Raw genomic sequence first — 16,254 nt, 5'->3', positions numbered from 1 at the left:
ATAAGTAAAATATGATCACATAACAGAACGTTTTTACAGCTAAAATGTATTTGTGTGTGTGTGTGTGTATTATGAGTGTACATTCCTCTTTACTTACATGAAAATCAGAGAACATCTTTAAGGAGTTGGTTTTCACCTTTCACCATATGAGTCCTGAGAATAGAACTCAGGCTGAGCTGTCCCATATTATGTGTTTTTAAAATTATTTTATTTTATGTATATGGGTGTTTTGGCTACCTAAGTCTGTGCACCATGTGTATGTAGTACCCATAGAAGCCAGAGAGGTTGTTGAATTTCCTGGAACTGGAGTTTTAGAGGATTGTGAACCACCATGTGGGTGTTGAGAATCAATCCCCAGTCCTGTGGAACACAGTCAATGATCATAGCCACTGAACCATCTCCCCAACCCTGGAAAGTAATTTCTGACACATGCTATCACATATGTAAACTTGAAGGCATAATATTTGTGAATTACATTAGTCATAAAAGGAGGAATACTGCTGGGCATGGTAAAATATACTCATTGTTCCAGCTACTTGGGGAGGTTGGGGCAGGAGAGTCAACTGATCCAAGCATAAGTCATACCCTGCCTCAAAAACAAAGGCTAAATAATGTGTGATTTTAACTATATAAGGCACTTCATGTAGTCAAATTCAGAGAGAGAAAGTAGAAAGGTGATTGCCAGTGTTGGGGAGGGTTCAATAGGGAGTTACTGTTTAATAGGTATGGAACTTCAGTTTTACACAATGAAAAAGAAATCTATGACTAGATGGAGATGATCACTATACAGAAATGTTCAATGCACAGCTAATTATGGTTAAAATTCCAAATTTTATGTTATATATATATATATATATATCACATGACTTTGATTCCAGCACTCCAAAGTCAGAGTCGGGTTGATCTCTATGCATTCAAGGGCAGCCTGGTCTATAAAGGGAGTTCTGGGCTAGCCAGGGCAGAAAGGGGAAAGAGAAGGAAAGGGTCAGGGGAGAAGAATTTGTGACCTGGCAAGTTTGGGGCTAGAGATGGTTCAGTCATTAAGAATGCATACTGCTCTTGCAAAGGACCAGAGTTTAGTTCTCAGCCCCCATGTTAGGAAGTTCACAACTTCCTGTAACTTCAACTCCAGGGGATATGATGCCCTCTTTTGGTCTCTGTGAGCACTCACACTCGGATGCACAAACCCATACACAGCCATACACACATATTTAAAAATAAAATCTTGCCCACACACCTTTAATCCCAGCACTCAGGAGGCAGAGACAGGCAGATATCTGTGAATTCAAGATCAGCCTGGTCTACAAGAGCTAGTTCTGGGACAGGCTCCAAAGCAACACAGAGAAACCCTGTCTCAAAAGCAAAATAAAATAAAATAAAATCTTTAAACAAAATTCTCAAACAAACACTGGTTGGTGCTGCAGTATTCTCCCTTCCATATAGAGTATTTCCAGTGAAAGAGTGTGTGAATAGCAGAAAAGCACATGTATTACTATTTTGGGCAAATGCCCTGTTACAATACAAACAGATGAATGGGAAGAGGGGATGTCAGGACACATACTGCAAGGGCCAAATGCTGGTACTTACCACCAAGTCAACTGTGTCTGAAGATGGTGTACTTGTTAACAAGGCTTTGCTTCGCTTATAGGGAGGAGTGGAACTTTTTTTCTATAAATATTTACAAAATAGATTATTAGAAAGAAATATTTAGAAAACAGTAATTCAGTTAGTAGACTAGACCACGTATAATAGTAATAAAATCCTCATTCTGTTAATTAATTTTTAAACCACCCTATAGGAAACTGAAGAATTTTCTGGACTGATCTAAGTCAAACAACTCTGAATAGAACTGTATCTGGCATAACAGTTACATAAGAATTCTGAGGTTGAATGACTATTAATTTAGGAAGAAAAGCTAGAGTAATCAGTAATGATTACCTCTTATAACTGTTTTAAAATTATTTTCAGGATTTGTTTAGTTCCTGGAATAGTACTGTACTTTTTAATGGGAAGACTAACATAAACAAAGTGGGAATGGAAAGTAGGGAGAAATGAGAGGTAAAGATGCAGGAAGAGAGGGATGCTTGAAGAGAGCAGAAGAAAAAAGAGAAGAGACTGAGAGGAGGGAGAAGAAAGAGAAAAGACAACAGAAAGTGAACAGAGAGAGATAAAGGGCGGAGTCACAGAAGGGCGGGATAGTGTGTAACAGGGAGACAGGTAAAGAGCAGAGATAGGAATCAGAGAGAGACAGCAGGACACCGAGATAGACAAACAGGCAACGAAGAAGAAAGGGGGAAAACAAAGCTGAGAAACAGACAGGCAGAGTGACAGAGCAACAGAGGTGGGTAGCTTTGTTTCCAGCAATCAGCTGCCTTTCTACATCCTGGACTCCGTAAACCCACCATGCCTTTCTGAAAAGTGTCTCTTCTTGAGTTTGTGACTGCTATGGGAATCTAAGTTTAGATCTGGAACCCAAATTCTGAGATAAATTGAGAATCATAGCTAAGTCTATGTTAGTTTTTATTTTACTTTTACTTTTCTTTCACTCTGTTTTTCTCATTTTGATCTATTTAACCCAGCTGGAATAAACTAATCTAAAATGGATTCTTAGGAAAATTGTTATTAAAAATTTATGGGTATATATTAAAAATTTATGGCAAAAGCTTGATATGGAATATGTTAACTCTAACTCATTGACTATATAGTTTTAATTTCTTTATTTGAACAATGAGCACAGTCTACCTTAAGGATTGGTGAGCAAGGATTACAAAGAGTATATGCAGAGAGAACCTATAGATTCTGGAGAGAAGACAGTCTTCTGGTGAGCTAGCTCTACCATCACTGAGGCAGCTTCAAGGGTCTCTGTTCAGATTTCCTTGAACAAAGAACCTGCTGGTACACTGCAAGGGGTGTGATTAGCAATAATCCTACTGCACTAACTTTAGGATCTGCATCAGCTGTCAAGCTGAGACTATCACCTCAGCCTCCAGCCAAGTTCTGAGCAGACAGCACAATAGACTTGGGTGCTGCATACTCGTTGCTTCAGAACTCCCCACTGGATCCAGGCGGTCACTGTCCAATCCCTCTTACTTTTCCCTCAGGTATTATCTGCTCCAATAAGCCACTTGAACTCTTAATTACTTTAAAAAGCATTAGCTTGCATGTACCTATAGAATTTAGCTGCACTATATTTTCTTTATATTTGTTAGGAAATTGTGAATTTCTAAACCCTCCCAATCAATACATTTTATAGTCATCCTAAGAATTACAAGTTAACAAAATACAGGACTTACTGACACAGGTTCCAGGGACTGAGGTGGCAGAGCATCCCTGACTGCAATACTTTCAAGAGCTGAACTATGGTGGGATAATGGAGCCTTGCTGTCTAGATGGCCAGAGCTTAACTTTGTTTGAACTTGTGGACCTCTATCTTCAGATTCCTTTTCAGGCTGAAACACATTCACAATACCAAATATAATTCACAATGCTATAAAACATTCCTTGTCCTTCTCAGGTGTCCCATTACTTCTTAAAGTTGAAAAAAGGTTTAAATGTGAAGATAATTGATTTTCTAGGAAAAAGGAATATGTTCTGAGACTAGGTGTATATATGTCCAGCACTACAAAATATAACTACCCAAACCATGATATATGCTTAAAAAACAACATGTTTCATATATTTAAGTGGAAAATCTGGTGAAATAGGTTGACATACTCAGCTCTACCACATTTCAGGCATCAGCTCTTACATGGTGTTTTACAGGGTTGGAAATGTGGATTGGTCAGTGGCAGAGCATTTGGGTAGTGGGGATGATGACTTGGGTAAAAAGGAGCTAGAAACCTAAATAATATTTTGCAAAAACAAATTATAAGATCTGTTCGTCAACACCTAAAATTATGCCAGGAAAATGTTAAATATATTTATTACTGTATTTATTGTAAAATAATCTGTATTTAAGAAACCATGTCTCCTAAAAAAGAAAACCCTCTTAATATCAGGACATGTCAACTATCAAAAGTATGTTGTTTTGTTAACTAATCCCTGTACTGATACTACACATGATTCAGTGACTCCAGTTATGAACTTGTCTCATGGTTTCATAATGTACTTTTAATATTATAGTACTTAAAATATAAGCATGCCAAACATAAGTAGGAAGGCAAAAATTGAATTTCACATAAAATTAAATTGTGGTGATATAATTCTAAGGATTTTAAGTTGGGGTGGGGATATGAAGAGGATGGCAGAGTAGAGGGAAGGGAGTGGGAACAAAGGAAGGTGTAATAGTCCACGCCAACAAGTAAATGAGAGGATAGAGTCAAGAGGAAAGCATGCAACGGCCCCAACTGACTTCTTTTCTCTAAAGACTTCAGACCTTCAAAACACATGTCTCGCCATCATCCTAAGTAGTTTCATCAACCAGGCAGATGACATACACAGCTGTCTTCTCAGTTCCTCCAGGTCTATATTGCCTTTTCCTTCATGCCATTTCAGTCACGTCACCCTCAAAGCCTAGCCCTCACTTTCAATAGAAACTTCAGAATCATCAATTCAGATAGCTTCCTATGCTCTCCTAATACTTGTTTAAGTGCCTTCATGAAATAGCATACGCCCTTGTTAAAACCTTTAATTCACTGATCCTAATACTGTATCTTCACCATTAGCCTTCTTTAGTCTTCTTTGTGGGTTATCTAATCTGTCACTATCCATCAGTATAATTAACTTCTTACTCCTTCTCTTTCTAGCACAAATGTCCACCAAATCTTCAACCTCAGACAAGCCCACTTCCATATCCTCTGTACCTTCAGTGTAACTGAACACTGGTAGAATTGTGTAACATGGCAAATCACAAACTCAATAAAATTGCCTCACAAAGCAACTATACTACACATTTCCAGCTTCTCATGAGTATTTCACAATGCTCTATTTTCCTTGGACCTGTCTTCTTCCCTTCGCAATTTTCAGCTGAAACTCTTTCACCATACACTTCTGTAACAACAGTAGCCATCAAACAGGATGCCACCCAAGACTCAAAAATTTTAAGGCTCAGTACAGGTAGTGGTGGTGCATGCCTTTAATTCCAGCACTCAGGCAGATTTGTGTGAGTTTAAGGCCTGTCTTGGTCTACAGAGTGAGTTCCAGGATAGCCAAGTCTATACAGAGAAACCCTGTCTTGAAAAAAACTTAAGAATTTAAAGATAGAATAAAACATTGAATATGGTATGTGCCCTTTTAAGTGCAAATTCAGACCTCTCACACTGCATCTACAAACCCACCACAAAGGAAATATCCCTTTTGTTAAAGGTTAGTACCCATGCTTAAATTCTAGACTGATACCTCCTTATGTTCTCAAGGGCATATCCCTTCAGTATATAGACATTTAAAATAACATATTCTTAAATAGTATTGAGATATGATCTAACATACCCTAAAGTTCACATAAATATGAAATTCAATATTTTAAAGATACTTTTAATATCATGTGACCATTACCACAATCTAATTTTAATACATTTTTGTTCCTAGAGTCTCATATTTATGAGAAATTTCCATTCCACTACACCAGTACTAAGTAACCTTTAATTAATTATGTCTGTTGTGGGATATTTGTATACTGTGTGAAAATGTATTGCTGTGATTGGTGTAATAAAAAGACGAACAGCCAATAGTTAGGCAGAAGGTATGGCAGGACTTTTGAAAAAAGACAGAACTCTGGGAAGAAGAAGGTAGAGTTGCCAGCCAAATGTGGAAGAGCCAGAATGGGCAGTAAGGAGAGATGAGGTAATGAGTCATGTGACAGAACATATGTTAAAATAAATGGTTAATTTAAGCTATAAGAGCTAGTGGGACGAGCCTAGCTAAGGTCGAGCTTTCACGATTATTAGGAAGTCTCTGTGTCATTATTTAGAAGATGGAAGGCAGGACAGAAAAAGACTCCTTATATATATCTTTATATATATTTCACCCTGGGTATTTCCTGTAAGTGGTTTGTGGCCTTCTTCCATGCAACACACTGTGCTCAAAGTTCATCCATGTTTTAGCATGCATCAGTGCTTTATTTGTTTTCAACTGCTGGATAATGTTATTATATAGGCATGCAACATTTTGTGGTCCCCTTATTAAATAGGCCTAGGGGTTATTTCTACTCTTTGGCAATTATAAATAGTTGTAATTGCTTATTTACAAGTTTTTGTGAGGATGGATATTTTAATCTTTTCCTTTGGTATAAAAGTTACAGTAGAATTGCTGAATCGGATCCACATTTAAGTTTTTGAAGAATCAACAAACTGTTTTCCAACATAGCCAAGCCATTTCAAATTCCCAGCAGGATCTATGAGGATTCCAATTTCTCCACATCCTCACCAATACTGGTTACTGTTTTTTATTGTGGCCATCTTAGCGAATGTGAATAAGTATCTTATTGTGACTTTGATATGCATTTACCTATTGCATAATTATAATGAGCATAATTTCATGTGCTATAGGTCATCAGAGGATAATAAAGCCATTTTTAAACACCAGGACATCATGATGATTGATTCATGCTCAGGAAGAGACATCCACAATAAGCATAGCTTTTGAGAAGAGGCAGATGACACAGTAGCAGAGAAATGTCATTGATGTGAAATGGAACACTTTAGTTGCAAAGTATTTGAGCTGTATGAGGGAAGGGGGCAGACTAGCAGAGATTGCATTATAGAGTAGACATTATAGATGTAAAGACAAGGACAGGTAGCCAGGAGGAGACAGAAAGAAGTAAAGGGAATACAGAGAACATGGGGAAGACTTCCTTTAATTGCTTTAGGACAAAGAATTGAAATTCAGGTCAAGTTTAACTAGATCTCTAGGCCTTAGAGAGCTCCAGTTGCCTACTGGGTAGAATTCAATGATATGCCCCCATCTTTCCATTCACCATTTTTAGTGGCTCTCAAAAGCGATCTGATATATCCAGTTTTTTTTTTTTAATTAAAGGCTTCTGAGACCCTGCCTCTCCATTCAGTTGCTACTCGTTTCTACTATTTCCCTTTAGGGTTGATTCTTTCCCTGACTCCCAGTCTTGCACTTTATTGCCTTTGCCACCTCAGGCCTTGACTGCATACTTGTGCAGTATGTTCAGCCTCTCTCTCTGCAACTGTTCTTGTCTTTCTTCAGCTTCTCTTCGTGCTTGGTGAGCTGGCAGTGCATGGCTCTCATCTTGTTGGGTAGCTGTCCGGAGGCTTTTATTTCTTGCCCGTGTAGAATTTTCTGAAGTTTTTATTTTGGCTTTGGGTGTGCTGGTTAATGATGGTGAGGGCATAGGCGATGGATTTGTGGATGACTCACATCTTGGAGAACTTGAACTGGTACTGCCTGTCACCTTGGCAACACGGAGCTGGGATAGCCCCACCTTCAGATCATCCAGTTCTTTCAGCAGTTCTTCCTTTTTGCCACATAGGTTCTGAGTCTTAATTATGGTCACAGATGTACTCAGGGTGAGATTCTATACAAAATTATGACTTCTTCTCTCTCCATAACTCTAACCTAACCCAATTTGCTTTGATGCTCAATAGTCCGCTAAATTATTCTTGCTGAAATCACGACTCTTTCATGATTCTAAGTATAATTCCTATTCTCATCTAAATTAATGAAAATTTTTGAACAGTTTTGAGTTTATATCAAAATTGAACAGAAGTACAGAATTCTCAGATAGTGCTGAAATACATATGTATACCCCTCCCTCTAGTAACTTCCTCTATATGGCGAGTGGCATATTTCTCATCATCAATGAATCTACACTTACATACCAGCAGCATCTAAAATCTAGTTAACTTTGGGATTCACTCGATGTTGTATATGTTGTAGTTTTAGACAAATGTTTAACATATATTCACCATGTGGAATCATAAAGATAGCTTGTTTGCCCTAAGAATTCTTCTATACTTTACCTCCTAATATCTCTCTTCTTCCAATTCCAGGCAGCCATTAGGTTTTTGCTTGTTTTCACTATCTCTTTGTTTTGCCTTTTCTAGAATATCATAGAGTTGGAATCATATAAACCTTTTCAAATAAGTTTTATTCACATGTCTCAAAACCCTGTTTCTTTAAAAATATTAGTATGTTTACATGCATATGTTCAGGCGCACCTGCACCATGGCATGCATGTGAAGGTCAGAGGACAATTTTGGGAACTGCTTCTCTCCTGCCATAGGTTCCCGGGATCAAACTTATGTAATCAGGCTTAAATAACAAGAGCCTTTACCTACTATTTTTTTGGATTTTTACAAAATTTAAATTAGAAACAATCTTATTTTACTTATCAGTCCCAGTTCCCGCTCCCTCCCATCCTCCCATTCGCCCTACCAGCCCCCCATCCCATCTCTCTTCTGCTCCCCAGGGAAGGTGAGGCTCCCCAGGGAACATCAGGGGATCATCAAAATCTGTCACATCATTTGGGGGAGGACCTAGTCCCTCCCCCATGTGTCTAGGTAGAGTATCCCTCTATGAGGAATGGGCTCCCAAAGTTCATTTGTACACTAGGGATAAATACTATTCCATTACCAGAGGCCCCATAGACGTCCCAGGCATCCTAACTGATACCCATGTTCAGGGGGCCTGGTTTGGTCCTAGTCTGGTTTCCCAGCTGTCAGTCTGGGGTCCTTGTTCAGGTCATCTGTTTCTGTGGTCTTGACCCCTTTGATCATTACTCCTCCCTCTCTGCAACTGAATTCCAGGAGTTTGGCTCAGTGCATAGCTGTGGGTCTCTGCTTTTGCTTCCATCAGCTACTGGATGCAAGTTCTAGGATGGCATTTAAATTAGTCATCAATCTCATTATGGGGGAAAGGCATTTAAGGTAGCCTCTCCACTATTGCTTAGATTCTTAGTTGGGGTCATCCTTGTAGATCTCCAGACATTTTCCTAGTGTCAGATTTCTCTTTAAATCTACAATGGCTCCCTCTATTAAAATATCTCTTTTCTTACTCTCCCCTATTCTTCCCTTGACTCAATCTTCCTGGTTCCTCATGTTCTCCTCCTCCCTCCTCTTCTCCCCTTCTCTTTCTGCTAACTCCCTTTCCCCTTCCCCCATGCTTCCAATTTGCTCAGGAGATCTTGGCCTTTCCCCTTCTCTGGTGGACCATGTATGTCTCTCTTAGGGCCCTCCTTGTTTCCTAACTTCTCTGGAGGTGTTGATTGTAGGCTGTTTACCTGCTATCTTATTGGCCCACTCACTGCTTGTTCACGGTGGCTCATGGATAATATCCCACCATTAGAAATACCACAGTTTGTTTTTATGTCCACCTACTGAAAAAATGGTTTTGTTACTTGAGAGTTCTAGAGATTATGAATGAAGTTGCTATGCACATCCACATGCAAGTTTTGTGTGGACTGAAATTTTCCCTTCATTTGGGTAAACACTAAAGACTGATCGCTGAATCATAGGAAATACATTCTCAGTTTTGCTAGAAGAAATGCACAAACTTGTCTTCTGGTGTGGTTGTGTCATGTGCAGTCTCCAGCAATGACCAAGCACTACTGTTGCTATACATCTGCAACAGAATTTGGCATTGTCCATGTTTTAGATTTGGAACATTCTACTGGTGTGTTTTATTTTTAATTTTCTATGGCCATGTGATGATGAACAACTTGTAATACATTTCTTGGCATCTGCATACTTCTTTAAGTGAAGTATCTGCTCAGAACTTCTGTCCAGTGTCCATTACTTCATACTTAAACTTTAAAAGTTCTTTGTGAGAAGCTAAAAATATACAATGGAATAAAGAAAGCATCTTCAACAAATGGTGCTGGCATAACTGGAGGCTGGCATGTAGAAGAATGTGGATCGATCCATGTTTATCGCCATGCACAAAACTTAAGTCCAAATGGATCAAAGACCTCAACATAAATCCAGCCACACTGAACCTCTTAGAAGAGAAAGTGGGTGGTACCCTTGAACAAATTGGTACAGGAGACAGCTTCCTGAACATAACACCACTAGCACAGACAGTGAGATCAACAATTAATAAATGGGACCTCCTGAAACTGACACAGTCAGCAAGACAAAAAGGCAGCCCACAGAATGGGAAAAAATATTCACTAAGCCCACATCTGACAGAGGGTTGATCTCCAAAATTTACAAAGAACTCAAGAAGCAAGTCTCCAAAACATCAAAGGACCCAATTAAAAAGTGGGCTGTAGAACTAAATAGAGAGTTTTCAATAGAGGAGTCTAAAATGGCTGAGAGGCACTTGAGAAAGTGCTCAACATCCTTAGCCATCTGGGAAATGCAAATCAAAACAACTCTGAGATACCATCTCACTCCTGTCAGAATGGCTAAAATCAAAAACACCAATGACAATTTATGCTGGAGAGGATGTGGTGAAAGGGGGACACTCCTCCATTGCTGGTAGGAGTGCCAACTGGTTCAGCCACTTTGGAAATCAGTATGGAGATTCCTCAGAAAAATGGGAATAAACCTACCACAAGACCCAGCAACTCTACTCTTAGGCATATATCCAAAAGATGCCCATTCATACAACAAAGATGTCTGTTCCACTATGTTCATAGCAGCATTATTTGTAATAGCCAGAACTTGGAAGCAATCTAGATGTCCCTCAACCAAAGAGTGGATAGAGAAAATGTGGTACATTTACACAATGGAGTACTATTCAGCAGAAAAAAACAATGGAATCCTGAGATTTGCAGGCAAATGGATGACACTAGAAGAAACCATCCTGAGTGAGGTAACCCAGTCACAAAAAGAGAAACATGGCATGTACTCTCTCATATATGGATTTTAGACATAGATCTGGGGAGTGCCAGCCTACAATCCCATGGCCAGAGAGTCTGGGAAACAGAAACTTCATTTAGTGGCTGATCGAAGAAGAGGCAGACTCCCTCGGTTAAGTACTGAGCTGAACTCAAGAAAGCCAGTAACAGAGAGGGAGGACTGATGACCAAAGGGATTAAGACAGGGCTGGTTTAAGCCCCAGAAACAGCTGACCTGACAAAGGTTAACTCTTGAATCCCAGGCATCAGCCTGGGAATCCAGCATGGGACTGATCAAGACCCCTGAATGTGAGTGTCAGTGAGGAGGCCTAGGTAATCTATTGAGCCTTGGGCAGCAGATCAGTACCCATCCCGAGTATACACACGGACTTTGGACTCCCATCCAACAATGTGAGGTGCACTCTCACCCTGAACTCTTGGGGAAGGGTCTAGGCCCTGCCCTATATGAAATGACAGACTATGCATACCCCCATGGAGGGCCTCACCCTCCCTGGGGGAATGAGGGGATAATGGGGGGGGGATTGAGGGGGAGGGCATGGGAGGAGGGGAGGGAAAGGGAGAGGGACCTGGAACTGACTTGTGAAGCAACCTCGTTTCTTATCTAAATTTAAACTGAAAAAAAGAGTAAAAAGAAAGTTCTTTGTGGGTTTTTAGACAATCATCATATCTACCTTTTAGAAATGGAAGGTTTGTCTCCTTTTTCTCAATGTTGGTTCTCACTGATCAGGTGTGAATTCTGATGCATTATAGTTATCAATGATTTTTTCATGTTTTATGCCTTTGGTGCTGTGGTGTTTCATTTGAAAATTCATTACCATGTCCCAAGTGTTAAGTTTCAAACCTGGGACAAACAGTTATTATAGTTATCAATGATTTTTTCATGTTTTATGCCTTTGGTGCTGTGGTGTTTCATTTGAAAATTCATTACCATGTCCCAAGTGTTAAGTTTCAAACCTGGGACAAACAGTTGAGGTGACTATTTAACATATCAAAGCAGACCTAGCTGCCAGGTTCTCCCAGCATCCCTCAGTTCCTACCTGTTACAGGAGTAAATGATGAGTTGAAGACTAGATAGTTAAAGTTACAGTTTCCATTAGTCATGATAGAAAGTAAATTAGGTACAAAACTTTGAACTCATCAAGAGATGATAGATAATGGAACATTAAGTTTACCAAATACTAACGGACTGGGCATTGTAAATGTATTTCTTACATTGTAATTGTTATTATATATAGTTTTGCATTGTTAAAGTTAAAATCTTTCCTTTTTATTTAGACAAAAAGAGGGAAATATAGAATAATCTTTTTTGTACACTGTGAAGACGTGTCACTTGGATTGGTTTAATAAAAATCTGAACAGCCAATAGCTAGGCAGGATTTGGGGGACAGAAAGGATGTTGGGAAGAAGAAAGCAGAGATGCAAGGAGACACAGAGGAGGCAGGGACGCAGGATGGGCAGTACATAGGTGAGGTAAACGAGCCTCCGGGCAGCACACAGACTAATAGAAATGGGTTGATTTAAGTTATAAAAGCTAGCCTAAGCTAGGGCAGAGAAAGATTAGATAGCTACATGTGCTTCCATTCCAACCACTTAATCAACGGAGTCATGTCTCTACCCTCCAATGCTATCATCATCAAATCAGCTTCTCAAGACAAGGGTAGAGTCCTTGTTAATATTAATTCTTCTATATTAATCTGTCAACTCTGCAGGCAAAATTATCTGCAATCCAAGTAAATCTCTCCATCCCTTCTATAAAACACCTTAATCAAAGCCAAACACAAAATCTCTCACCAAACTATTTTTAATTTCGTATGATAGGTCTCCCTGTTAACATGTTTGCCTTTTCCCAATTTGTTCCCTAATCTATATAATAGGAAGAAAATGGATTTTAGAGTAAGAAAGACCTGCAACAAACCACTAAAAATGATGAAAACATAAGCCTGTTTTCTCAGCTATAAAATAGATGTCATCAAACAAGAGAGCAAACAGCAACAAACTACTTATCTGAATGGAATGATACAATTAATGAAAGGCTTTCAAAGTCCAAAGCCTTCCCCAGAGAACTTCAGAGTCTTAAGCATAAGATGTTGCTCTGGTTACACAGTAAATTTCTTATTTGTACCTTAATGAATAATGGGTACCTAGTCATTGAAAGAAAATCAGAAAAAAATGTTAAAATACGTTTTAATTCTGTTTTATTAAACTTACATAAGTATATATTTGTGCATGGTCTGCACAAGGTTTTAAAAATTGAGTAAAGTCTTATGCTCCAAAAATGAGTTTTTCTATTGCTCTAAATACACAGAAAATAATGTCTGCATGCGTTAATTAAAATCACATCTTTTATTGGTGCAATTATTTGTTATCCTGCTTCAATACTTGCTTTTTTCTTTGTTTTTTTGATGGTTGCAGGGCCAGTTTTCTCAGCAAATATAACCTCAGACACTGCATTTTCTACAAATGAAAACATAGTTTAATTCTATTTAACCAGCCATTAAATTAAGTATAGAGGACAGAGAATTCAAATTCAAAACCAAATTAAACCCCTGGTTTTAATGACTTTACCTCTGTAAAGAAAGAAAAACTTAAATGTATGTTGAGTAATCTAACTTGCCTCAGATAGAAGAAATATCCTTTAAAAATTTACGTCTAAGCTGGCATTGGTGGCGCACGCCTTTAATCCTAGCACTCAGGAGGCAGAGGCAGGCGGATCTCTGAGTTCCAGGCCAGCCTGGTCACAACCATCTGTAACTCCATTTCCAGGACATCCAATGGACACTGCAGACACTGCACACATACATGGTTTGCACACATATATACAGGCAAAACACCCACATAAAACACAACCCACCTCAGAGCTCCATGTCTTGCAGAAGTAAATGCATGGTTTACTTTTGAGTTAGTAGGGATGTGTGTATGTAACTAAAGTTCTTTATTTCTACTCCCCTGTAATCAGCACTCCCTTTCTACTGTGACCTTCCTACCAGTAGGTAGTCATTTACCTATGAATGAAATGAGGTTTCTATGTTGTCCAGACTCGTGTTGAATTTCTAGGCTTAAGCTATTCTTCTGCCTAAGTCTCCTGAGCAGCAATGACTCCATGTACCTGCTACTATACCTGGCTCTATCAGCATTTAAAGCTGGGGCCTGGCCTATGCTACTCAAACTTTTCCTGTGCTCCATATTCTCTCCTTCTGCACCACATTTTCCCTGTGGCTGCATTTCTTCAAAGACCCATCTATATATACTGACTTCATTGCCTCTCCTCCTACGTACTTTCAAATTCAAAGCAGTCTAGTTTAGCCCTCACTAACGTCAGCAGAAACACTCCCCATTCTGTCTCATTGGATCTTAACACAAGAACCATCTCTTCTCTCTAGCTTTTATGCTCCTCTTTACACCTCCATGTTCTCTACTCCCTGGACTCAGTACAAAGCAATAGTATTTACTGAGTGGAGCACTGTGCGTATTACGCATATAATCTGAGTTTAATATTGTACATCCAACTTGTCTTCACCCTCTGCACCACTCCCCTGATTTGAGACATCAAAGCTTTGCCTTTACATTGTCCTAAGGGGTTTCATTCATCTCTCTATAATCCTTTGTCCTCTTGTTTACCTAAAATGTAAACCTGGCGTCATTTACTTAAGATTTTTCTTGGGGGTGGGGGCTGGAAGATGGCTCAGAGGTTAAGAGCACTGGCTGCTTTTGCAAAACACCTGTGTTCAACTCACAGCACCCACATGGCAGCTCACAATTGTCTGTAACTCCAGTTCCAAGGGATCCAACACCCTCATATAGGCATAATACAGGCAAAACACCGATGCACATAAAATAAATATAAATAAATCATTAAATAAAGAAAGAAATAAAGGTGTTCTCAGAGATGGAGGGATGGCTAAGAGCACTTGCTGCTGACTGGTTCTAAAAAGGTATTTATTTATTTATTTATTTATTTATTTATTTATTTATTTATTTATTTTTGGTTTCTCGAGACAGGGTTTCTCTGTGGCTTTGGAGGCTGCCCTAGAACTAGCTCTTGTAGACCAGGCTGGTCTCGAACTCACAGAGATCTGCCTGCCTCTGCCTCCCCGAGTGCTGGGATTAAAGGTGTGTGCCAACACAGCCTAGCTAAAAAATTTAAAGCTGGGCATTGTGGTGTATGCCTTTAACCCCAGCACTTGGGAGGCAGAGGCAGGCAGATAGATCTCTGTGAGTTCCAGACCAGCCTGGTCTACAGAGCTAGTTCCAGGCAGGACAGCTAGGGCTATAATTACACAGAGAAACCCTGTCTTGGGGGAAAAAAAGCAAAACAAAACAAAAAGGATTTTTTTCAGGCTTTCCACTGCCATCAAATTAAGATTCAAACTCTTTACTTTGATATACAAAGTCCTTTTTATGAGTCATGATTGCTTACACATTGTCCAGCTTAAAATATTTTCCAGAGAAAATAAAGGATTCTCAGTTAAATTTGAATTTCAGTAAAAACTTTATTAAGTAATCCAGATTAATAGTATTTATTTTTATAGTATTTAAAGTATACTTCTATCAGAATATTTGTAATTTACCTGAATTCAAGCTTAATGGAAACTCTAGGGGTTAATGGATTAGTTCTATCATTTTCATCTCCCAGGGTGAAGAACAGTAGGTAGATTTATGAGTTTGCAGGAGATGAAACTATCACCAACATTTTGTAGTAGATTAAACAGAACAATAACAAACATGGGAGTTCTGAGATGACCTCTGGGCTATTGATTTGCTATAGTTCCTAAGATTAGGACCAGGTTAGATCTGTATTAGTCTCTGATTATTTTAAATTATTCTCTATATCATTAATATATATTATACAATGCTTTATTACTATTGTCATTATTTTTTGAGATAGGGTGTCACTATGTATTTTACAAACACAATTTATAGACCAGGGTGACTCTGAACTCACAGAGATCTACTCTACCTCCCATGTGCTGATATCTAAGGCATGCACCACCACACCACACTTTAGAATGGTGACATTCAGTGGGTTAACTACCAGCTTCATAGGGCTATTTAAATTCAATGAAAATGAAACAAATTTTAAAATAAAAGGCTTAAAAATGAAAGTACCTGATTTAGTCATTGCTTGTTTACTCTGTCCTAAGTCCTCGCATTGTTTATGAGGCACAGTACCCTACTAGGTTTCTCTAATGCACCAGCCACTAAGTCTAGGCTTCCTCTGATGGACATTTCCCTTTTTCCCTACTCCAACACACTAAAGTGTCCCTTTTACATTCATTTTAGATGTCTTAATTCATTTTTACTTCCTATGTGATTTCACCTAATCCTATGTCATCAAAACACCTGTATTCCAACTCCAAATAAATGGTGTGTGTGTGTGTGTGTGTGTGTGTGTGTACAGCTTCTGTCCTAAGTATCACAAACTGCCTTCATGAAAGCTTCACTTGAAGCTAATGCACTTCTCCAGGTTGAATTATTTTACTCAAGGCTAT

The 16,254-nt window shown here is 38.9% G+C and overlaps 1 protein-coding gene and 1 pseudogene across 2 annotated transcripts in view; both read right to left on the bottom strand.

Moving 5' to 3' along the window:
• Positions 1–16,254, bottom strand: part of Meikin (meiotic kinetochore factor) — a 46,207-nt gene that overhangs the window by 12,337 nt on the left and 17,616 nt on the right. For both annotated transcript variants that reach the window (XM_021225636.2, XM_040748658.1), the window contains exons 9-11: positions 13,149–13,219; positions 3,294–3,449; positions 1,588–1,668 (exon numbers count right to left, since the gene is read on the bottom strand). In XM_021225636.2, the coding sequence (XP_021081295.1) occupies positions 1,588–1,668; positions 3,294–3,449; positions 13,149–13,219 (308 nt within the window). The remainder of the gene's footprint in view (positions 1–1,587; positions 1,669–3,293; positions 3,450–13,148; positions 13,220–16,254) is intronic.
• On the bottom strand, positions 7,082–8,186 carry LOC106020914 (annotated as a pseudogene).

Source organism: Mesocricetus auratus, unplaced genomic scaffold (genome assembly GCF_017639785.1).
Source record: "Mesocricetus auratus isolate SY011 unplaced genomic scaffold, BCM_Maur_2.0 Super-Scaffold_100007, whole genome shotgun sequence".
Taxonomy (NCBI): domain Eukaryota; kingdom Metazoa; phylum Chordata; class Mammalia; order Rodentia; family Cricetidae; genus Mesocricetus; species Mesocricetus auratus.
Note: the sequence above shows the minus strand (reverse complement) of the source record. Positions and strands in the feature narration are given on the sequence as shown.